At 36.5% G+C, this 23,969-nt stretch overlaps 5 protein-coding genes across 10 annotated transcripts; 3 read left to right on the top strand and 2 right to left on the bottom strand.

Moving 5' to 3' along the window:
• Positions 1–3,740: 3,740 nt before the first annotated feature.
• FRG1 (FSHD region gene 1) lies at positions 3,741–5,347 on the top strand. The gene is made up of 7 exons (XM_090170586.1): positions 3,741–3,817; positions 3,891–3,991; positions 4,064–4,359; positions 4,417–4,521; positions 4,763–4,854; positions 4,932–5,042; positions 5,135–5,347. The coding sequence occupies exons 1-7, from the start codon at positions 3,759–3,761 to the stop codon at positions 5,169–5,171; spliced, it is 801 nt and encodes a 266-aa protein (XP_090026712.1). The 5' UTR covers positions 3,741–3,758; the 3' UTR covers positions 5,172–5,347.
• A 132-nt stretch (positions 5,348–5,479) lies between these two features.
• Positions 5,480–8,181, bottom strand: SCCRO4 (DCN1-like protein SCCRO4). 6 transcript variants are annotated; one of them, XM_090170588.1, is made up of 11 exons: positions 8,100–8,116; positions 7,956–8,033; positions 7,799–7,894; positions 7,528–7,730; positions 6,829–6,908; positions 6,690–6,766; positions 6,523–6,614; positions 6,358–6,466; positions 6,192–6,296; positions 6,024–6,126; positions 5,480–5,963 (listed from the first exon to the last, which is right to left on the bottom strand). In XM_090170588.1, the coding sequence occupies exons 4-11, from the start codon at positions 7,608–7,610 to the stop codon at positions 5,899–5,901; spliced, it is 714 nt and encodes a 237-aa protein (XP_090026714.1). In that variant the 5' UTR covers positions 7,611–7,730; positions 7,799–7,894; positions 7,956–8,033; positions 8,100–8,116; the 3' UTR covers positions 5,480–5,898. The 6 variants fall into 6 exon arrangements, with proteins under 6 accessions (XP_090026714.1, XP_090026715.1, XP_090026717.1 ...); XM_090170589.1 differs by lacking the exon at positions 7,956–8,033 and having other exon boundaries at positions 8,100–8,181; XM_090170591.1 differs by lacking the exon at positions 7,956–8,033 and having other exon boundaries at positions 7,528–7,723; positions 8,100–8,181.
• Positions 8,182–8,237: 56 nt separating this feature from the next.
• Positions 8,238–9,916, top strand: LOC149947335 (transcription factor IIIA-like). The gene is made up of 8 exons (XM_090170585.1): positions 8,238–8,508; positions 8,596–8,693; positions 8,788–8,881; positions 8,944–9,026; positions 9,083–9,243; positions 9,302–9,525; positions 9,587–9,646; positions 9,704–9,916. The coding sequence occupies exons 1-8, from the start codon at positions 8,416–8,418 to the stop codon at positions 9,908–9,910; spliced, it is 1,020 nt and encodes a 339-aa protein (XP_090026711.1). The 5' UTR covers positions 8,238–8,415; the 3' UTR covers positions 9,911–9,916.
• mIF3 (mitochondrial translation initiation factor 3) lies at positions 9,915–11,409 on the bottom strand. Its single transcript, XM_090170593.1, has 5 exons — positions 11,269–11,409; positions 11,170–11,202; positions 10,469–10,706; positions 10,147–10,405; positions 9,915–10,078 (listed from the first exon to the last, which is right to left on the bottom strand). The coding sequence occupies exons 1-5, from the start codon at positions 11,270–11,272 to the stop codon at positions 9,959–9,961; spliced, it is 654 nt and encodes a 217-aa protein (XP_090026719.1). The 5' UTR covers positions 11,273–11,409; the 3' UTR covers positions 9,915–9,958.
• A 1,344-nt stretch (positions 11,410–12,753) lies between these two features.
• On the top strand, positions 12,754–13,134 carry LOC149947333 (uncharacterized). Its single transcript, XM_090170878.1, has one exon. It carries the CDS (start codon positions 12,754–12,756, stop codon positions 13,132–13,134), a length of 381 nt encoding a protein of 126 aa, XP_090027004.1.
• The last annotated feature ends 10,835 nt before the right edge of the window (positions 13,135–23,969 follow it).

Raw genomic sequence — 23,969 nt, 5'->3', positions numbered from 1 at the left:
GGAGTAAGAAGGGATAAGTTAGAGGTTAAAGGTTATATATTTGTTTTGTTTTTAAGATGGCGACCGGTGGTGAGATCATCAATATAGGACTCATTTTTCTTATTTATTTAATAATAATAATAATCAGCTAGGCTAATACAGAAGACACCACCTTAGGTCTAAGTCATCAAGCAACTTTTATAGTCATTGAATAGCTTCAAAACCCGTTATGTTTTCGTGAAATGAAATTTAAGCAGACGAATCTATATAAGCGCCTCTAACGTGGCGTCGCCGAAGGTACACGGAGGTACACACTTAAGGTCTCCCTAGCTAGATTAGTCCCTCTACACCTCCTTTCGAGGAGGAGTAAAAAGTGTAACGTTTGAGCTCTGGAACAAGCGAACAAAATTCGGAACAGGGTAAATCTTACCCCGATAACAGGCGAATAAAACATTTTAGGGTAAAAAGTTTACACTTTTTGTCCTGGGACAGGCGAAAAAAAACTACCTATTAAGTTATTTCTGAACAGCCTCTATCTAAATTTAAAGTACCCTTTTTTCGAATAAATATGCCTTCTAAGAATTTTCCCAAATATGCTTCGCAATACCATTTGTCAAATCACAGTTCTTTATACAAATTTTATGTTCTTCAATTCTATCGGTAATTGAACGTTTGGTTTCTCCAATGTATACATTAGAACACGAGCAGGGAATTTCATAAATTACACCTCGTAAATTTTCTTCGGAAATTTTTGGTTTTAATTTTGAAAGTTGTTTTCCTAATGTGATAGTGGTTTTCGAAACTAGATTTATACCAAATGGTTTTAAAATACGTTTTAATTTTTCCGTCGTGTTCTTCATGTATGGGAGAACCAATGTTTTTAATTTTTCCGAATCAACTGGTTTTAAATTTTGAACTATATTTTGGTTCAGAATAGAAGTCACCAAATTTTTAGGATAGTCCGAGCTTGTTCATTGATTAGTTATAATTTGTTTATCTAAAATGGGATTATCAGATATTTTCTCAATGTGGCTTTTTTGACCCTTTATCACTGATGTTTTCACCTGGTGAGGATGATTGGAATTGAAATTTAGAAACGTTTTTGAATGAGTTGGTTTTTGGTACATCGTGAAACATAAGCCATTTTGTTTTTTCTCAATATTAATATCTAAAAATGATAATCAACCAGAGTTTTCTAATTCTAAAGTAAATTTAATTTTCGAATTAATATTATTAATAGATTGGTCAAAAGCGTCTAAATTTTGTCTATTGCCTGACCACGCAAAGAAAATATCGTCCATAAAACGTCTTCCAAATTATCAACAAATAAATTGGCAATGATCGGGGTTGATTATCGGGGTGATAATTAGATTGAGTTGATATGGGACACAGGGCCGTGCAGACGGGGGGGAAAGTGGAAGGGGGGGGGGGCAAAATCCGCATTGTCCCGTTGAAAAGGGCCCATGAGGGACTGTTAGGGGGCCCGCAAGTTGAAGGTGCCCACGGGAAAAGTTCAAGGGGGCGGGGGTGCAAATCGAAGCCCCACGAAAGATCGGCACGGCCCTGATGTGACAAGATTTAATCTTAAATTACAAATAATCATTAATGATAATTTTCAAGTATAGGTAATTTATCAGTTGAACTCGGGTGATGTTATTTCACCAGTACATATTTACATCAGTTTATAATATTTTACATAAGTCGGTCACTTCCTATGTTCTACATGCAAAACTTTTACTGAGAGTTAGATACGAGAGACTTTATAATGGACTTCGGTGACGTTTTGCTTCTGCTCGTTATCGGGTCTAGCGGGGCGATTTTCGTACTATGATGACGTCACTCTGTGATTAGCTCTTACGAGACGTTAGTAAAATATTTTCCAACGTGATATACTTATTGAAAAATATTATAGACGTATGATATTTATAATACCTGAGTTTCAAATATATAACTAGATATAGCCATAGGTGCCATAACTACAATAAGTAGGACACTTTCTATTGCTTTAATTCTAATTTCCTTACAGAACCTTTTTGCGACAAAGATACTCTCTTGAAGTTACCGTCCTTGGTGAATAATTTTCTTTAAGAATATAATCCTAATATCGGAGAGGCCGTTCTGGAGTCGTGAGGAACTTTGCCTTTGTTTTGAAACCCGCGTGCGAATCACGTGTGCCAAAAAACATATTTGGGCTCGTGCCGCCGAATTTTATTTTTTATTTTATCAATTAAGTGTAATATTCCGCCGATCTATCGGAAACCAGATATTTTGGCTTAGGCGGAAGTCTCGCGTGTTTTAGACACTAGGGGGCTCTGTGCTGATAAAACATCTGGATTGCGCAATAGCTATGAAAATCAGTTCCGTTGTAAATCTCGTTAGTTGTCATACTTACTGTTATTATGTTACTTATGATATGGCCTATTGAATCTTTCCATTATTTCCGTTAATTATAGTCCTTTTTTCATCATTTATTTGAAATCAACACGCTTTCTCCTATTCACTTCCGCAAGAGAGCTTTACAACGAAAACAAACTTCACCATTGAGTTGAGAATAATAATTAGCATTTCCGTACCCAAAAAACTACTATTCGAAGTTATGGGAATTCGAAGTTATGGGAATTCGAAGTTATGGGAATGCGAAGTTATGGGAATTAGAAGTTATGGGAATTCAAAGTTATGGGAATTTGAAGTTATGGGAATTCGAAGTTATGGGAATTCGAAGTTATGGGAATTCGAAGTTATGGGAATGCGAAGTTATGGGAATTTTGTATTCGGGGTTTTGGTTCGAAGATATGAGAATTCTACGTAATGGGAATTCGGAGTTATGGGAATCGGCGATATGGGAATTTATGGGAATTTTGTATTCGGAGTTGTGATTTCGAAATTATGAGTCGTTCCCCCGAAAATGTCGGCTACAAACCCGAAAACTCGGCGTTAGGTTCCAATTTTTTCTGTGTTTTATTCTTGCCCAAAGGCGAGTTTTCTTCTTTGGAAAGCGATTAAATATAATTCCTTGAGCTCCATAAATACTTTTACAACCAAAGATTCTGCACCAAACCATATTTAATTTATTAATTTGTGTTTCGAAGTTACCCCTGAATTTTTCCCATACAAAATAGCTGGCGCGATTTCAAATATGGCGTCTAAAAGAAACAAGAATGTGTTTGGCGCATGCTCACGTCCCGGAATTTTCCCGGTCAAAAACAGGGGTGCCTTAACGCGGTCGCAGTAATCTTCCGTCTATTTATTTTCTATCATGATAACGATAATTATCGCACAGTGCGATAATTTAATCAACATTTTTAGGGCGTACTATAATTTTCATGGCGTACGATATCGTACCATTATTTCGATAATTCTGCCTCAACGTACTATAATGTACGATAATCTTTAGATTTTTATAAACCTACGAACGATTTATATTTTATTATTAATTTATATAACTTTCCTACTTAAAAATGAATGATATACATTTTCTGTACGCGTAGTCCAGAGTGTGAGTTTATTACTCCTAGCTATTACCGCATTTTTTAAAACATTTTTAAACATATTAAGTTCAGTTAATAATGATAATAGACATTTTGTTTATTTCCCTGAAATAAAACTCCTGTAGTGCTTTAAAAAATCATCTAAATTCAACGCATTTATGTATGAATTAAAATTTATCGCCAAAGAGAAATGTACGATAATTTTCCAGGAAAATTGATAATTTCAGATTTTCGATCTGGCAACGCTTCTATTTCTATGCTCTCAGCAGTCAGCGATCTTCAAAATTTAAAATGGCCGAATACATGGGTGTTAGAACAAATAAACTTAAATTTAAAAGTGATAAAAAGAGGTAAATATTTTAATGTATGAATTTTTATTTAAAAACTTTAAAATATTCATTTGACTGTTGTTAAATCTTTTAGCCATAAGAAGAAACATAAAAGGAAACGTGAGCATGATGATGAAGTGGGACCAAGGCCCACTAAGAGTAAATCTGAAGCTGAGCAGGATATGATTACTCATGGTAATTTTAGTTTTCGTACACTAGACAACTGATTTTTTATTACAGTTTTTATTTCTCATAATTTTATTTTAGGTGGTTGGTGGACAACCAATGTCATTGAAGAAATGACTGGCTCAATTGCTATAGAAATGACTCCAAATTGTTACGTGCGTGCTCTTGACAATGGTTTGTTTGTTCTTGGTGGACCACATCCTGCGGGTGAAGGGCCAGCGCCGGAAGAAGTATTAACAGCAGTTAAGATTAATGATAAGAACATAGCAATGAAATCTGGTTATGGAAAATATTTACGCACTGGTCAGGATGGTGTTGTAGTTGGGCGATCTGATGCAATTGGTGGAATGGAGCAATGGGAACCTGTTTTTCAAGATGTAAGTTAAAACTATGTAGATAATTAGTTTTTTATGCAGTTTAATTTTTATGTTTAGGGAAAGATGGCGTTGTCGGGACCAAATAGCTGTTTCTTTTCAGCAAATGATGATGGCGATATTGTTGCTAGGGTAAAATCAGCTGGACCAAATGAAATGATTAAAGTAATGGGTGTTCTGTACCTTGTCACAGTGGTGATACCAGAAGGGGCGATTGCCCATCGCGCCTTTAAGCTAAAATAACGCTGTAGCTTAACAGGGGTGTACCAATTGGGCTAAAGGTTATTTTGGTAAAAGGTTTTTACCAACAATTACACCAGTCGCCAAAATACCCTCTGTTAGCCACTATATCGTAATCTACATTTACTAATAGCCTTATTAAAAAATAATTAATCTTATTTGATAGATTAGGTCATTTTCTGAAAGACAAAGCAAAGAAGATGACGATTTGCCGCAAGAAGAAAGAGCATCTTCAACTCAATGTGAAATTAATTACGTGTATGTATCGACACTTGCCAAAATTCCTTCTTTTTATTGAATGAATTTTTTTAATCTCTAACTTTATTAATTTTCAGAAAAAAGTTCCAAAGCTTTCAAGATAGAAAGCTTAAAATGAGCCAGGAAGATCAATCTAGCATTAAAATAGCTAAAAAAGAAGGAAATCTGCATGAAACTTTATTGGACAGGTAGTATTTATTTTATTTAAGTGTATTTTGGTTATGTTAAGCTTATTTTTATAAAATTTTGATTTAAGCCTATATTATTATATTTGGTACAGGAGAGCCAAAATGAAGTCTGACAAATTTTGTAAATAAATCAATTAAATGTAAATAATTATCTTTTAACCAAATATTTATTTTTGTTAGTCTGTTTGAGGGGACTAAAACTTAAGTTTGCTGTAGGTGCTCAGGTTCTGAGAAAGAAATAGCAGCAGCTATGCGCATATGTCCATAGTTATTACATAAATAAGATTTAATGCAACACTTTAAATGAATGCTTTTATAATTTATTGAATACGTAAACAATCCTACCAGGTATTTACAATTGTCAAAATATAAGCAGGCACGTTTAGTTGAGGGGTTTGTGAATTTTGGGTAAAACAAAAATGGTTATTATCCTCCTGAGTATTGACAGCGGGTATTACAGGGAAAAAATTAAAATGGGGGAGGGTAGGAATTATTCATTTGGCAAATATTTTCACTTATAAAACGTTCGTCAATCACTCCCCACACTAAGATCCCACTTAAACGTAAAATTCCATGATGTTCTGAATACTTTCATTTTACAAATAATTTTATTATTCACAAGGTGTTTAAAGTTAACTAATACCGTAATAATAAAAAATCTAGAAACGAAAAACCATCCTATTTTTTACCATTAAAAATATTTTTTTGTAAACGTTTGCTCCAGTCCGCACAATTTTTTTGTACAATACACTTAACACTTTGGAAAAAACCAGTCATTTCTGCTCACTGTTAACGAAGCGTTTTTTTTTAATTTTGCTTCCACTTCTTCGAACTTTGGTAGCTAGTATGTATTATATTAATTATGCAGAGGTATCTTGTTGCTTTTCAACCAATCTACAAATTCGTCTAATAAAACAGGCCCTGTAATAGGATAAAAATTGTGAAAATTTGCAAAAAAATTATATTCGTTTTTAGACCTACAAGCCCCGTCTTCGTCGTAATTACTAAGATTTGACTGAATTACTCGACTAAATTCCAGTACATTGCACCACTGGTCTTTATTTATTACCTTATACTTAGATTGCTGCAAATTTAAAAAAATTATGCAATTGGTAGTTTATTACAAAGAGAAGCCAACAATTTTATTACTTCTAAAAATTGGTGAAAAGACCCGTACAAGAGCCAATTTTTTCCTAGAAGTAATTGTAACATGGCTTTTGCCGTTTCTATGTCCATACTTCTTTGGTCTTTATCCTTTTAATGCGCAAATTTAGATTAGATTAACCTCTTAAATATTAAATGGTATTCGCATTACCCTAGCGAAATCGTATGCGTATCTGTAAATGCTCTTAAAGTGAGTTGAGTCTCTAAGTAGAGATCGGAGGTATTCCAATTTACCCTGAATTTTCTGTATAGTGTCACACCTAAGAAAAATATTAGTTACTTAAAATTACATTTATTATCTTCGCATAATACATACTGCATATCTGTTAAACCACGAAGCCATTCACTCAATGTAAAAAATCCCATTTGTTTGGCATCCATTTTCCAAGCTAAAACTAACATTACTATCTATTTTCCCCGCAAAAGAAATGAAACAAATATAGTAGCTTATTCAAATGTAAAAGTATGGAAATTTTAAATTACATTTTCAGGTTCCACTCCTATATCTTCGCAAAATTTTTCCATTCCTTCTGGTCCTATAACATCAGGATCATCTGGACCTATATTTAAGATTATATTAAACACATTTCCAACTGTTTTGCTATACAAAAACTATACTCACTGACATATTCTTGAAAAAGCATTGTACACCGTTTAGCCGAGAAAGATTCTGACAAGTCATTTGACTTTGGTTTCCTAGAACTTTTACAATAAATTGAATTAATAATCGTTGTATTTATAACATACCACATAGCTACATTTCATTAGTTAAATCTACCTATTTTCATCCATACAACACTATTTGTAACAATTTCATACGTAGTCCACACTACTCTTAGTATTAGGGCTTACACTTATAGCTTAAGTAATATTCTGTTACTTGAAACAAAGGCTAACACATATTTCAGAAATGATAATGTTAAAAGTTTCACCAAAACTACGTCAAGGTCTTTGCTAGAAAAGAGAGAGAGAGAGAGAGAAGGCTAAAGCTATTAATAGAGTGAGAATTTTGCTAAAAATAAACCGAGTGCCAGGAAATACTATATACTCTCTATACGAAATATAAACACTAATATTTTGGCTTTGGTATAGAATAGATTTCAAATTTAGTGGCGGGGAGAAAGAGGTTCTAAAAATGAATAACTGGTAACTATTAAAAAATGGCAAATCTATTATTTGTATTAAAATTGAAATATGTATTATTGAGAAAAGAAAAGGCTAAATACACACACATAAACTAATTTATAATTTCTGTAAAATTATCACTGCTTCTCTTGCAAACCTAAAGAAAGCTATTTTAAAATAATAATAATTCAAGCACCTAAAAAATGTCTTTGCGCGTTTGATATTTGTTTTGTCTTCATCGAGTGTATCCGTTCCTCTGCGTCTACGCTGAGGTGGCATACTCGTACTGCCAATTTCTGGAAAATTCCCTTCGCTTGTGGAACTTTTGCAAGTGATACCTCCACCAATTAAACCTGTAGCGTTGTTGCAACTAACAGTGGACTCTTCCTCTTCTAAAGTCTAACATATTATAAAATTTAAAGCACTTAGACTATTTCTTATTATGGCTGTTGTATTCCAGTTCTTACCAAATTGCGGAATGACTTTTGAAGCACAATGTAATTAGTTGATTCCGTGTTGAAAGTTTAATTTAAGTAAATTTTCTCAAAAGATTCCCCTACTCCCTATATAACAAATTAATTATTACCAACAAAAGTTAAGTAAAACGTCTTAAGTTTTTTATACAGTTAATATTTAATATCGGGATTAACGAATCTAAATAGGCTTATAATTTGAACAAGCAGCACGGCTTCTTGGCTTGGTCTAATAATTAAATGCAGTTGTTTAATACTTCAATTTATTTTAGAAAAGAATAAAAAATAATATTACGATTCGCAAAATGCCTCGCCGCCATGATCTAATAAACTGGCTATTTTAACACTAGTGAGTCGAGGGATCCCTTTAAAAATATGAAGTAAAAAATGTGTATAAATAGCCAAATAATCAAACTATTCGTACTAGTTTTATCCAACATTTTGAGGACTATTACCAGTTTCAGTCCAGTTTCGATCGCCACTTTTGTCCTGCATTCTATGGAAGTTGGCCGTGGTGATCTCTGCTTGTTTTTGAAATATAAAGTACGGAGACCACATGGTAGCAAAGGGATAAACCCTTTAGGCATTTAAATAAAATTTATAGAAGATAAATGTCATCTTTCGTATGTTCTTTCTATGGCTGCTCTGCAGCGTTCTCAAAGAATAAAAGACTTAAAACTCATCTACTAATCCACAGTAAAGAAGTAAGCTTATGGAGCCTTTTGTAAATAAAGTTTCTTGTAAAGCTAGTTGTAAAATAAAGTTGTAGCTTATTTATTTCATTTTTAAAGCGCCCTTTCATTTGCCTGCATGATAATTGTACAGCCACATTCAAACGTGCTGCCCATTTGAAAAGACACGAAGAAACTCATGAAACAAAAAAAATTAAGTTAGCCAATTCAATTCTTAAGTGACATTTTAGATTTATATATTAAACTACCATGTTTAACATATGTTAACTTATGGACTTAATATAATTGTAGTTGCTCGAAACCTGGTTGTAATCAAACATTTTCATCACCTCATACATTGCAAAAACACATAAAAAGAAAACATGAACGGATAAATTCTTTCAAAGTATGTATTTCAATATTAACCTTAATTGTTCATACCCTTTACTTTTTTATTCTTGCTTTTAGTGTACTTATTGTGATGCTCAATTTATAAAACATCAGCATTTAAAAGTTCATGAATTTCAACATACAGGAGTCAAGCACTACCTGTTTGTGCAAGGAAAATTATATTTCATGGCAAAATTAATTTAAACTTAACTTATAGATGTACTTTTGACGGATGCACCAAGGCTTTTGTAATTCCGAGTCATCTGAAAAGACATTTGAAATGTCACAAAGGATATACGTGTCAAATTGAAAATTGCGGTGAAATATTTGATAAATGGAGTTTATATAGAAGACATAAAAAACTAAAACACCCTCCAGGTATTTCAACTTTAAATTTTTCTATTTAACCCACCCATATTTATCAAATTTTTTTTAGTATATTTGTGTTCAAAATGTAAAAAAGTATTCCGAAAGAAAATAAACTTGAAAGAGCATCTGTCATGTCACGAAAATAATCAGCAGACATTTAGTTGTACTTACGAGGGATGCTGTCGCGAATATAAGTTAGAACGTAGCTTGAAACAACACATAAGATGTTCACATCAAGAACCTCAGTTTTGCTGCATTATTGAAGGCTGTGATAAAAAATATAAGCATAAAGTAATGTATTGAAGTATTTTATCTCTCATTTTAAATTACATTTTATATTGTCCTTTTCTAGACTAATCTAAAGAAACATATTCGAGAACATAGTCCTAGTTACCAGCCTAAAATTAAAAAAGTAAAACTTATTTTTAACTTTTGTCAGTTTACATCCATCTAATATATTTTTCTTTAGAAACAGGATAAAAAGTACCAATTTTATAAGCATAAATCCGCCGCTTCTACTTTATCAAATTACAAAGGCAGCAAAGCTGAGGAAAGAGAAATATTACGCAGAGACAAAGAATTTGTCCAAAATACTTTGAAAGAAACAGTCAAACAAATTGAAAATAATACAATTGTGCCAATGCAAACTATTGAAGTGATACCTTGTAATGCTTAGAGATAAAGTATAATTCTTTAATTTATTCAATTAAAATTTACATTCGAATTAAGTGTTCTTTTTTCTTAAATTGGTTATTGTAACTTTTAAAATTCCATTTTTAATTCTTTTTTGCAGAAATCTGGCTTCATTTTTGAGCATTTCTTCTATTGATGTATAGATATCTTCCTGAAATTGAATGATTATGATATCAATAATATGTAGTCAATAATTGAGTTTGCAAATTTGGAATTTACCAGTTGCTTTTCCTTGCTAATTTCACCACTTATTGTTAATCTGATTTCTTGATCTTTGTCAATCCACTTTTTAACACTTCTCATTTTGGTTTCCAGGTCGTTTGTCGCGATTTTAGAAGAAAATGTTAAATATTTTATGGCCACATTTGGTTTTTTTTTATCCTCTTTATCTAAGTCCTCATTTAATTGAGAGCTTGTTAATAATTTGTAAACTTGTAGTTTTTTTACTCCTACGCTATTGCCAGTGTTTCTGACTAAACTGAAAAAAATGTATTCACATGGTTAGTTTATTTTCCCACTATTTTATAAAATTTGAGTCAACCTCCATTTGTTTTTCTTAGCAATGAGCTCAGCTTCAATTTTGGTTTTATTTCCTAAAATTTTGCCATCAATTCCAATTAAACAAATTAATTCTTTGGTAGTTTTATTTGCTGTTTTTTTGGGGTCTTCTGGAGGTGGAGATGCGTCCAGATTTGATGATAGTAATCTTAGAGATAATTTATGTCTTTCTCTAACTAGATGAGTGAACCATGGACTCCTAACTGCTCTAATATAAAGAACTGAAAAAAGCAAAACGGTATTAAGCATAAAATATAATAGATTTTACATTGGCCAAAATAGTAATTGTGGACAAGTCACAAGTTGGGACAGAAACATGAAGGAAAGATACCACATTATTGAAAAAAGTAAAACAATCGTAAAAGGACCGTTAATTTTAATAAGTACTTCTGCAGAATATGCCTTTGAGGCAGTTACAAAATTAAGACTAATAACCTTTTTAATTTTTAAGGCATATTCTGTAGAAGTATCACGTTCTTTTTTAAATAAAATTAATAGTCCTATTACCATTGTTTTACTTTATTCATAAATCAATGACCGTTGGTGGTTTTTTCTCGTTAAATATACCATGGTATTACCTAGGGGTCATAGCACTACAAAGCTTCAAGTGAAATTAAATTATCTAAATTAAGATCACAAGAGTAGCTGTTAGTTCAGAAATAATTCTATTAGAGTTTTTCTTACCAGGAAAGGTTGTTAAATAAGTGATAGTTGGCCCTATTTAAAAATCAACAAGTTATTACAGTAAAAATTATTTGTACTTTGGTTATTTCTCATACTTACACATTTCGTGTGGTGAAAACGTTTTAAAGTATTTATTCCCAAAAACTGCAACCAAGAGCAGTGTTCCCAGCCTGATTATCGTAAAAGAATAATTCTTTGGCCATAGAGTCTCGTAGAAATAGCTACAACGCCCATTCGAATGTCGGGAAGCAGCCTGATTAGAAGCTGTAGATTTGACCGTGCTTTTTGTTTGGCGGATGACGAAAGTATCGCCATCTCTGTCGTACCTTGGAAGTTAATTTTTTTAGCTGTTCAGGCCTTCTTTATATATAATGTAGGCATACATAAAAATAATTATGGAAAAGCGCTATTGATTCATCGGTGTCTTTTTCATTTCCGATAAACTTACATTGCAGCAAGTACTAGACAAGTATTCAGCGCTATTCACGGACGAATTGGGATGCGTCAAAGGCAAGATGGCTAAATTAACCCTACGTCCGAGGCAAAACCGGTTTTCAAGAGACTGCGACTAATGGCTTTTGCGCTGATCGGTCCCGTTGAACGAGAACTTAAGCGGCTACAGAAAGAAGGTACTTTGGTTCCAGTAACAGTATCCGACTGGACCAAACCTATTGTTCCAGTCCTGAAGCCGAATGGTAAAGTCCGGATCTGTGCGGACTACAGCGTAACACTCGAAGTGCCAGGCAGCGTTCGATGAAGCCAAGAAGCTTCTCAGTTCCGCACCGGTTCTTGCACATTACGATCCGAAGTTACCAATTGAGCTGTTCTGCGATGCGTCCAGCTACGGTGTCGGTGGTGTCATGGTACAACGGACCCAGGGAAACGTGAAACGGCCGATTGCTTTCGCTTCCGAAACGTTGTCTACGGCTGAAGCTAAGTACGCCCAGATCGACAAAGAAGCGCTGGCCATAATTTTTGCGGTGAAGAAATTCTATCGGTATCTCTTTGGCCGTCATTTCACGCTCTGGGCGGATCACTGACCGGTGGTAACTCTGTTCAAACCAAATGCATCATTACCATCGACTCTATCGCTACGGATGCAGCGTTGTTTATTGTTCCTGACTGAGTATCAATATGCCATCGCATTTGTCAAATCGACGGATAATGTCATTGCGGATATGTTGTCTCGTCTGCCTTGCAGCGACGATAAGCAAACTTCCAATGACGTCGATTTCCACCAGGTAAAGATTTTTAATACCCTGCCAGTAACATCCGAAACCATTGCTCAAAGTACCCGAAGAGATCCAATACTATCAAGGGTGCTGAAGTGGACTAGCTAGGGTTGGCCTGATGTCAATCCAGATTCCTACCTACGGTCATAATTTGAGAAGAGGACCGAGCTGACGTTCATGTCAGATTGCCTACCATGGGGTGCTTGAGTCATCATTCCTTAAGCCTTACGTGAGCAGTTGCTGGAAGAGTTACATTCCGGACATCCTGGTATGAGCCGGATGAAAAACCTAGCACGCCAGAACGTCTGGTGGCCAAATTTGGACCTAATCCACCACGAGCTACACTACATCCATGGGACTGGCCAGACAAGCCTTGGGGCCGCATTCAAGCAGTTTTTGCGGGACTATCAACGGATCGATGTTCCTGTTAATCCTCGACATAATGGCCGGAGGTCTTCCGGATGAAATCCACGACATCCGAAGACACAATTTGGGCGTTTTGATCCGTCTTTTCCCGGCTTGGTCTGCCAGAACGCCTGGTAACGGACAACGGTTCTCAGTTAAAGTCTTTACCAAGTCCTGTGGCATTCTACATACCTTTTCGGCACCGTACCATCCAGCGACAAGTGGGGCAGCTGAAAACTTCGTGGGCAAGTTCAAGAAGGGCCTGAAAGCCGGGGTGAGAGACGGTCATTCTGTGGACGAATCACTCATTACATTCCCCGTACGATGACTGGAGTTACACCGGCGGAGCTATTACAGGGTCGCAAGTTCCGTACTCGACTAGCTCTGTCACATCCTTCAACGGCACGCCGGGTGTATGCGAAACAACAACAACAGCAACAACAACAAGTGAACGGCTATGGAGGGCACAACAGAGAGTTCCATGTCGGCGATTCAATCCTCGCGAAAGATCTACGCCCAGGTCAGACATGGATGCCTTCTACCGTAGTCAGTCGTGACAGCGGCTCACGTAATTACACCGTGTTGACCGACGATAACCAATTCTGGCGGCGGCATGTCGATCAACAATTTTGACATAAAACCAAAACAAGATGTTCCAGGGGTTCCTGTACCAACGGCTGAGTCACAACCAACAACACCAACTAAAGAGCCGGATATACCAGTTCCTGAGGGTCTGGACCAAGATCCAGAACCACGACGATCCACCAGACTCCGGAAACCACCGGACAGACTTCAGTACTAATTAAATTTAATTAATCAAATAGTCTTCCCCAAGTTCTAATTTCGAGGGGAAGTGTTGTAATCTGTTATCAATTATGGTTTATATTACCTGTTTTTATTAAATAAATTAGGGCCTCGTTTACTCGCAATCACTGAGTCGTGTTCATTATTTATCTCGGCAATGATACGCTTTGCCAGAAGCTGCCTTGGCTAGGGTGGAAGCATAGAAATCTCATGGGCAACTAGAATGCTGCCGTGTAACTGGCAAATGGGCCAAACGCCGTGGCACACGATAGCCAGATCTCAGCCAATCAGAGCTCAAAGAGTGGTTCTGCCAAGAATTTAATGTCACCAGAGAGAATGACGTCACCTATCTCCCGCTATAGTAGCGGATCCAAGGAGGATTATTATCCTCCTTGTCGGAACCACTCTACGGCCTCTCATTGGCTGAAGGTTCAAGGCGAACTGGCGTCAAGCTCGGCCGTAGGCGGCAGCATTGTAGTTACCTATGAGATTTCTATGGGTGGAAGACTACGATACCACACAACCTATAAGTTTATGAAAACGATTGGATGAATCAGGGACTGTAAATTTTAGAGGACCGGTATTCCAGAGGTATTTTACGCCCCGTTCATATAAGTAAGAATTTCATTTTGTTCATCAAAACTTACACCAAATGCACTTTTGTTTGGGTTTTTATCATATTTTGGGTAGCTGTTCATCACATCAAACCATTTATTAGTTCACGTTATGAACTCGGCTGTTGCTTTCTGTTCTTCTGATTTTAAATTATTATTTGGTTTTTATCTATCCACTGCCGTAGCAACCGTATGATATAACAGTTCCGCACCTAATCTAACATTCTGCCTCGCCGTCTGAATGCATTCTAGATGTAGTTTTGTTATTTTATGACACCATTTTACCTTGTTATTGTCAGATTGTAAAAGCAACTGCACCGGCTCTTTTGATATTTTGACGTTATTATACACAAATCCGTAGTCCAGAAACCAGTTACGTATAAGTTTAAGCAAATGGGGAACATCCGCGAAACAATAAATATCGTCATTAGGTCTGGCTGGATTAGAAAAATGGGTTCTCTGTATATACTACGAGTGAACGCCAGAACCCCATATTGCTCGCCCCCATGTCACTAACACACGCGTGAACTTTAAAACCTGCCTGATCTAATTCTAGAATGGTAGAAAAAAAATTATTTAGTCATTTTTTGATCAAAGGCGTAATAAACTGGCTGTTTCCAACTAGAGCATAAGCCTCTCGCCATGATTACTTGCATTTGACTACGCATTCCAACGATTTTGTCACGTTTCGGGTCATATTCGTAGGTTGAGCGCAAATGCACTTCGTCATAAGTTAAGACTGTTATTCTGTCTACTAAAGGCATATTGTTCGTATTGGCTTTCATTAGATTGATAATATCATGTAAAATACCCTCAGATAAATCTAATTTAGAGGCATATCGCTTTAAAGTAGAAATGTGTGGCAGAGGTATGTTCATTTTTCAGGTACAAGTATGATCGCTTACTAAAATATCTCAGAGCGAACGCGTGTGCTAAATCTTCTTTTCCCCAAGTAACTTTTTTTCCTTTTAACATTTTTAGTTGGCTATTAGAAAATATTTTCTTTAAAATAATTTCACTTTCCACATTAAGCTTACTCAATTTTTCATTTTCTTTCTTTAATCTAATATTATATTTTTTTAACCTGCTAATTTCAATTTGTGACATTTTTAAATTCATATTTACTACGCGTTTTGCTTTATCAGAGAAAATAATTTTTTTGTAGGTGTTACTAGTACGATTTTGTAACATTTTACTACGATCTTCCAACTTCTTAATCCTCAGTTTAAGTTTCGAAATTTTTTCAATGGCCTCTAACCGATCACACTTACAGTCATGTTCATTTGTTATTGTCACAACTTATTATTGAGGAACCCGTGCTCTTTGTACTATCTTTTTCTTCATTTTGACTTGAAACTCTCTCTTTATTTTCTTTGGATTCAGGCTGAATATCACAAGTTTCGTTTTGATTAAGAATGAGGAATTCTTCTTGGTTTAAATAAGTATCACAGCATACTTTAGGAACTTCAATAGTATCACAAATGTTGGGGACATATGAGCCTTGTAAAATGTCTGTTGGCACAATATTGTTTGGACAGTTCTTGGCTGTGGGTGTCATTGAGCTTCAAAAATATCACAGGATTCTTTAGGAACTTCAACATTATCACTGGTCACTTCTAAAGGTTGTAAACTTTCTTGTGACTCAATATTTAGATTAAATTTTCTTGAGGGATAATTTTTATTATCAACTATTTCACAAGACACTCTTTTTTTAACTCATTATTAGCAGATCTTAAAGTTGCACGAGATGGTCTAGTTGCCGAACTAAAAGGACTAGTTGATTTAATGTGAGGTAGATTTTGAGTAGGAGTAACATTTATTTTCAGTATTCTTCGCAGTAGCGGCGCTAAGGTTTTTTCACAGGTGGGCTAAGTATTTTGTGGCCCCTAAGAATTTTGTGGCCCTTAGCGGGAACCTTGGATTAACCATATTTCTCAAAAGGGGTGAAACCGAAAAAAAAAAACGAAAATTTTCCAGGAAGCGAGAAGAGCAAGCAGCTCTCGTCACCATTACTGGACCCCCTACTGACCTTATATCAGATCTGGAGGGGACACGAGCATGTGTGGGGTATTTCCCTAAATGTCTTCAAGGTCATCCAAAAACTATCTCGAGAACCGTAAGTGTTAGAAAGTTGGTTCCAATTAGAAAAGTGTTCCCCGTCACGTTTTATGCCTACATAGCGTGAAAATGATCGGATTCGACCAATAGTAAGTCGAGAAAATTGGTACCAAAATCACAAAGGTCGTAAAAGGGAAAATTGCAAGACAGCGCTATCAAGGTCATACTAAAATTATCTCGAGAACCATTAGGTTTAGAGCAAAAATTCCGAGGGGTTGGTCACTCCACGAACTCGGTGTGTAACTTGAAACATTTTTCGTTACCATGACAAAACCGTTGCCCATTGAATAAAATCCCTTTAGGATTTTTCAAGTTACATGAAGGTCTACCAATGCCCCGAGTTTGAACAAAATCGGTGTGTAACACCTCGGGTCGTCTCCTTGTAAGTACGCGAACTCGGTGTGCAGGTCATCCGAGAGTGACTTACACCTCGAAAAATTCCAATTATAAAGTATAATTTAAAGTTATTAATACATAAAATAATAATAATAATAATAATAATAATCAGCTAGGCTAATACCCAAGGCACCACCTTAGGCCTAAGTCATCCATCGACTTTTGAAGCCTTTAATTCAGGTGACGAAGAACAACTTTCTAATTGGAATTTTTGCTCTAAACGTAATGGTTCTCGAGATAATTTTAGTATGACCTTGAAGACAATGGTTCAAGGTCATTCAATTTTCCAAATATTAAAATCTCCTACCATGATGCGATTGTCTAGCAAATTTCGATAATGTAGCACGACTTGTTTTGGAGTTATTAGCTCTATCTTGCAATTTTCCCTTTTACGACCTTTGTGATTTTATAGACATGGTTCAAGGTCATCGAGGATATCATTCTTCTTTGGCCCCCTGCACGTGCTACTTAACATAAAAATTTTAAATTCCTAGAGAAAACGGTTTCTGAGATATTCGCCCTGGATCGTTTTTTAGTGGACACCACGGACTGTAAACTTTAGAGGACCGGTATTCCCGAGGTATTTTACGCCCCGTTCACCGATCAGGCTGACGGGAGTCGCTCAAGGTCATAAAAAAAAACTAAAGCGCGTGTCATTCGGTCGGCCAGATTTCCAGATAACATGCGGGGGGGGGGGGGGTCTATCTCTATGCGTGGTACAAATGACCTTGACGGACCACGGACTGTAAATTTTAGAGGACCGGTATTCCCGAGGTATTTTACGCCCCGTTCACCGATCAGGCTGACGGGAGTCGCTCAAGGTCATAAAAAAAAATAAAGCGCGTGTCATTCGGTCGGCCAGATTTCCAGATAACATGCGGGGGGGGGGGGGGGGTATTATCTCTATGCGTGGTACAAATGACGTTGACGGACTCTCTCTCTCTAGTTCGAAGTGATTGATGCTCGGGGAAACCAAAATTCTACAGGGGAAGGCTACGCTTCACTCGTCCTCTAAAATTTACAGTCCATGTGGACACCCTGTATAAATGGAACCCCTATTGTTATATTAAAAATTTGTTCACACTGGCATGTTTTTTTCCCCCACCTGGTTAATATTAGACCAGTTTTGGCAGAGTCCATTTTTTTAAAATGTGGGTAGAATGGCAAAATGGGTAGGTCAGAGAGACAACATGTATTTCTTTGTACGTACTTTTTTCCTATTTTACTCTCTAAACGTCTTTAGGTAGCGGGTGGGTTAAATCAGTATTCCAGCGGTTTTGAATAAAAATAAATAATTAGATAATTTCTAATTCAAACGCCGATCTCTAATTAAGGCAAATACAATAAAAAATGATGACAAATGAAGCATTCCATTAGGCCCACTTGTAAATATTTAAAATTGAAGGCACCAACGTTATTAATAAACTTCGCTACAATTTAAATTTAACCCAACTTATGATTAAAGATGATTTGTGATAGTTCTTACGACTCTTGAATTGGCAAGATTTTCCCATATTTAGTTTACACCTTGGTAAAATAAAATTCCAATCAGTAAAATAAAGAAAATTTACGCTTCAAATCAAACTTGGTCGAAACCTCGGGCCTCGTCCTCCAGTCCCGATTTTTTTTGTTTAGACAGCCAGCACCGACCTCGGATACGAGATTTAAAACTGAACCGAACTGAATTTTTCAGACTTTTTAGCCCCACGCTATTACATTGCCCCCTGCATGGCCAACTTCGCGCGCTCACTACGCTCGCACCAGGCGGCCTACCCAAAGAATTTCAAATCCATGTATTGGCGCGAAATAAAAGTTTGGTTTTTACTGTCTTCGACGGCCGTCGGGAGCGCTACTTCCGGACCTTTAAGTCGGCTCCTTTTACGATATAAATAACATGGTTTTCTATGGCGCGAAACTTGACCATAATGAGTACATAGTACTGGAAATTATTTAAATATCAGAAAATTGTATTTATTTTATACTTAGGTTATAACTTAAAAGTTCAATTTCCATAAATAACCCCTCAAATACTTAATTACTTAGGTAATTTTTAAATAGTTTGTATGAATAGTTAAGCCTTGTTGGATTTTAGATTTGTTGTCTTTTAAAACAATTTTCGCGGCGGGAAATTCGAACACTTGATAATAGGTGATTCTGAAATATAATGACGACAAATACATGTACCACGGCCAACTTTGATTTATCGCGCATCTCTCGCGCTACAGCGGCCATCTCATTCGTTGACGTTTCTGTGTTAACCTATGAGCAAAAGATGTGTATGACGTCAGCGCCCCTAGCGGATTATTATTTTTAGTATAGTTTTTACACTGAAGACAATATAACCACCGAGCGTTACGCTGAACTCCTACACGTTATAGTACAGTTTATAGGGGGAAAATCCTTGCTCGCGGAATTTCGACGAATGTGTGGGCCGTAGTAGCGCGAACAGCGCGTGATCAAAGTTGGCCGTGCATGTACAAAAGAGTTAATTTTATGGGCGCGCGCTCTTGATATATTAGTGGATTGTGGCTCGCGCGATTGTGCACGCGCGTTGAAAATGAAAAATAAAGCGCGCGCTCAAATACTCTAACCATACAACAGAAAGTAACCAAATCATGTGACCACCGATCTTTTTCGGAATCACCTACTACTTAATGCTGTGTGATATCAGATTTATGTAAAAAGATATTTATTTCATTTTTCAATTATTATTTAAAGTTGTTACATATCAATAATTTTTGTATAAATTACCCAAATATGCCTTCGAGTTGCGTTCCCTATGACCCATCTGTAAAAGGCAAAACACCTGGAGTTTCTTTCCATGAGTTTCCTTCTGATGGGGCGTTGAGAGGCATGTGGCTAGAAAATATCTCTAGGGATAATTTTCAAATAAATGACAGATCAGAATTGAGCGTTGTATGTAGTTTATATTTTTGTGAAACAGATTACCGTAAAGGTCTTAAATTACGAACGCTGGAAAAAATGGCAATACCTACGGTATTCCCACAGTGGCAGTCATATTGCTAGTAGGCCAAACAGGCAAACCCTTATGTTATTAGGCCTAACTCCCAAGGGCGCGGGTGGTGGCACCAGTGTGGGAGTTGGTATAAAAGGAGGTAGCAGAGAGAGAGATAGGGCTTTTAAGAGCATAGAGGCAGAGCTGTAGAGTCAGTGTTAGTAGCAATCAGAAACTAGTATGGGAGTGGTTTACTCCCAGCTAGCCTGCTAGTCAGTTCTAGTTTTCCCCCAGTGGCTGCCAGGTTGCATTCTCTTCCCTTGGTGGGAATATCTAAGAAATATTAGTATCTTATTATAATAGGATAGTTATTGTATAGTTCGCACTAAGGCCTCCAAAGGCACGTTACCCAACCTTCTAGAGTAGAGTGGCTATACAGTATCCAACTTATATGATACCAAATGCGTTGAGTACAGAGTCTGATATGCAACGAACCACTTTAAAATTGGCAAGTTTGGCTTACGTAGCTGGTTTTGTGGTACAGAAAATGGAGCAAGCTGAATTTTGTAGCTTGTGTCTCGAGTGCATTTCCGGACCCTTCTCTAATTCACCACTTTTAGACTTTATTAAAACATCCGACAGAGGAGGTATAAGTTACCCAAATAAGGATTTTGTAATGGTTCATTGAGGCAGAACTTCCTTAATTACGAGAATCAGCAAGAATTAGCGAAAATATTGAAGCTCCCGTGTTGCCGAAACTTACCAAGTGTCCAATTTTGCATTGCAATTTTAATGTCCCTCATGCCTCGATATCTGCCAAATTTATCTGTGACAAAATAATACCAACCGTAGTTGATAACATAACTAGGACAATTTGATTTGAGAAAGTAAAGGAACTAGTTTACAAACCTCAATCGAGAAAACTTCTGAAAATGTAAAGGTCTTTCATCTTCATTATGGATTTTCATATTTTGATCACCATACACCAGTGATACTTCATTGTTTTCCACGATTCTTTCATATCTACCATTCATAATTACCAGTTTTCATTCATATCTACCAGTATTAATATTTACCAGTGTTCATTCATATCTACGAGTATTCATATAATCATATTTACCAGTGTTCATTCATATCTAAAAGTATTCATATAATAATATTTACCAGTGTTCATTCATATTGTAACCCTTCAGGTTCATTTTCCCCCGTATACTTATTTTTTTTTACTTTTTCTGTGTTTTATTTACTTTTGTTATTACGTTTTCCCCGCACTCTTGACCCTCTAAATTTACAGTTTTTGTATTCGTAAAGCCCCATACATCAAATTTCTTAGAATTCCGAGCTCTATTTAATGAAACTAATCCCCGTGTTAAATATAAATTTAATTTAATGATAAACTAAAAACTTAAATAACTTTTGAACCATACATACAAATTAATTATTGTTTATAAGCCTTATAGAACTCGATCAAACCCCACGATAAAATATAAAATTAAGATAATTAATTAAACCATTCTCTCAATATAAATTATAAACTAAATCCCTGCCTTCGGCAACGCTAAAATTAATCCCTCGCTAATTAAAGTGTTTTTATCTCGGTCACAAGACCATGGTGCAATACATTCAGCAAACTTTCCCAGCCCAGATTTCCCTAAAACTTTCCGAACTAAACCAGTAAAGCTCCCTCAGCTTACAGCGATCCCACGAAGTCATTTCAAGTCCACAAGCTTCATATTAACTATCAGGTAGCAAGATCCCGAGAAAAGCGGACGTTTTCCAAGGTTGCCACCATAGGGTCAAGAGGGCGCCCGGACGTTTCCGCTTGGAGACAGAAAATCGGGAACCTCGAGACTCTCTGGCATTTCCCCCCCCCCCCGCAATCCCAAGCGAACTTTCGTAAATCGGACAACGTCACCACCGCATGACTAGACACGAGTCTTAAATACACCAATGACCTAGGTAAAATGGGAGGTCACCAGTTGCTTTTTGTTTCAACCCCGCCCCCCAATAATCCGAACAAAACCAAGAGAGAGCCCCAAAAAGGGAGAAGTTGAGAATCCTGGGGAGAAGTGAAGAACTCTGCTTTTGGCAGAACTGTAGAGAACGGTACAGAATGGTACTGAACTCTGCTTCTCGGGCAAGAGAAGAACCATGTCGAAATAAATATAAAATAATGTGCGATGAAGTCGCGCTTAAATATTAATTAACCCTCAATGCAAACCACATGATCGGAACAACCCTCACTGATTGCCTAGATGACCCACAGCCAGGACATTCCGACCGGAAGAACATAATTAGCCAAGCAGTAATAAGTCTGAGAAGCGTAATGCCCTCAACACCCTCGAATCACCTGTTGATCATCCAATATCTAGCCATTCCGAGAGAAGACAGCCAGATGACCGAGACCGATTCCCTAGCCTAGCCGGACATTTCAGACCGAAACCCGAAGTACCTACGCCCCCGTCAGCTTGTGAAGTAAAATAATATAGGAAGAAACCCGCAATCCGGCCGCCAAACCGTAGACGAGTAAATAAAGAGAATTAAAGAAAAGTGTGAATAAAGAAACGCGTAAACAAGCAATCCCCAAAGACGTCCCGTTCTGTGAAGTGCGTGTGTCGGGCATCTTACGTAAACCGAGGAAAGAGAAAACCTGTAAACGGAGAGACGACAACGTAGCGGAGGACACCGAAACCAAGTGATGAGTAGAATTTCCATCATAACCCCCCCCCCCCCCCCTTGTAGAGTACCCAGGGTCGAAATACGAAGTAGCCAGTGAAAAGTAGAGAAAAAGTTTTAGAAAAGAAAGCTTAATCCCTCGCTATTGTCCGAGAAAAGGATTTAAGACAGGTCCCCTCGAGGTTGAGAGTTCATTCTGCCTCTTGTATTTATACAGTTCAGATTACTTTTTCCGTTCGCGTTGTGCCCTCGCCGTTGTTATTATTTTTAGTTAATTATTGTCATTGTTTAATTGTAGAATCTTTAATTGTAGTATTTAATTGTAGTGTTTATTATTATTTAGTGTAAGTGTATATTAATTTCTGTCCCCTCCGTCCTTCGAGCCCAAGATGCCTGAGAGTAGGGATACCGGAACCGATCCCATAGAAAATAGTAAGAGATAGTTTAATTATCAAATTTAAGGTCAAAGAGTGTATTTTTAGTGTTTAAATTCCCCTCGTATATTGGAAAAAAGCTAAAAGAACCATAGTAGAGATGGCCTAACCATCACTAGAAGCGAAGTAAGATTATCCCCTCAGTTCCCCCCGCAATTTTGTTCATTTGTTTTTTGTATTTTAGTGTTATTTATAAATTTGAGTGTTAAATAAAGATTTTGTGATTGATTAACGACAAAGGGTTTCCATTCTGAATTCGAATCTCCCCTTCTTTTTTCTTTTTTTTCTTTCCCCTGTATGTAACCCCCCCTCTCTCAGATTTAATTCACTCCACAATAAGGCCACGACTCGCATTTTGTCGCCATCTTCCCCCCGCCTTGGTGAATTAAAATCTATGAGCAAGGGTTAGGAATATTTCCGTCCATAAAATCTATGACGAATTCCTTAAAAACCTTACAATATCTACGAGTATTCATATAATCATATTTACCAGCGTTCATTCTATTCTACCAGTATTCATACTTTTTTTACCAATGTTCATTCATGTTTTCGTTCATTATCACTATTATTCCAACTATATATGTCTCTAAAATTTAATGAAAAAATGCAATTATTAACTTTTACGTCAAACAAATTATTTCATAAAAATATTAAAAGTATTTTTTATGCTCATTACACTAAAATTTTAGTTGCATCACTTTAAATATCAGTTTAATTGTTTATCTACTTGCCATAAAATAGTTTAAAATCCAACCCCAAACGTTTGATGAAAAATTCCACATGTCGGTTTGTTTACATTCCATTCTAAACACGTGATTTTCACTGGCGCCTGAGCGGTGGCACTTTTGTAAATAGTCGATCTCGGCGGGAAAAATGAATTAGAAAATTTTGAAAAGGGTTGTAAATCATGGAAAAAGGTTTACTCTACCTCTGACGTCGACGAATATATCGAATAATTTTCAATAAATTCCTTAAAGTAACGAAAAACCATAATCGTTCCATTCGATTCTATGCTAATAGTTAGGTCCGGAGGTGGCTCCAGCGCCTCCGTAGCGGCAAAGAACGAATCTTGCTATTTTGGATCTTTTGGGTAGGCCGCCTGGTGCGAGCGTAGTGAGCGCGCGAAGATGGCCATGCCCCCCGCAACTAGGGAATCGTATGGTTA

This window comes from Leiobunum rupestre, chromosome 4, assembly GCF_980474605.1.
Source record: "Leiobunum rupestre chromosome 4, qqLeiRupe1.1.hap1, whole genome shotgun sequence".
Taxonomy (NCBI): Eukaryota; Metazoa; Arthropoda; class Arachnida; order Opiliones; family Sclerosomatidae; genus Leiobunum; species Leiobunum rupestre.
The sequence above is the reverse complement of the archived record's forward strand: the minus strand, read 5'-3'. Positions and strand labels throughout refer to the sequence as shown.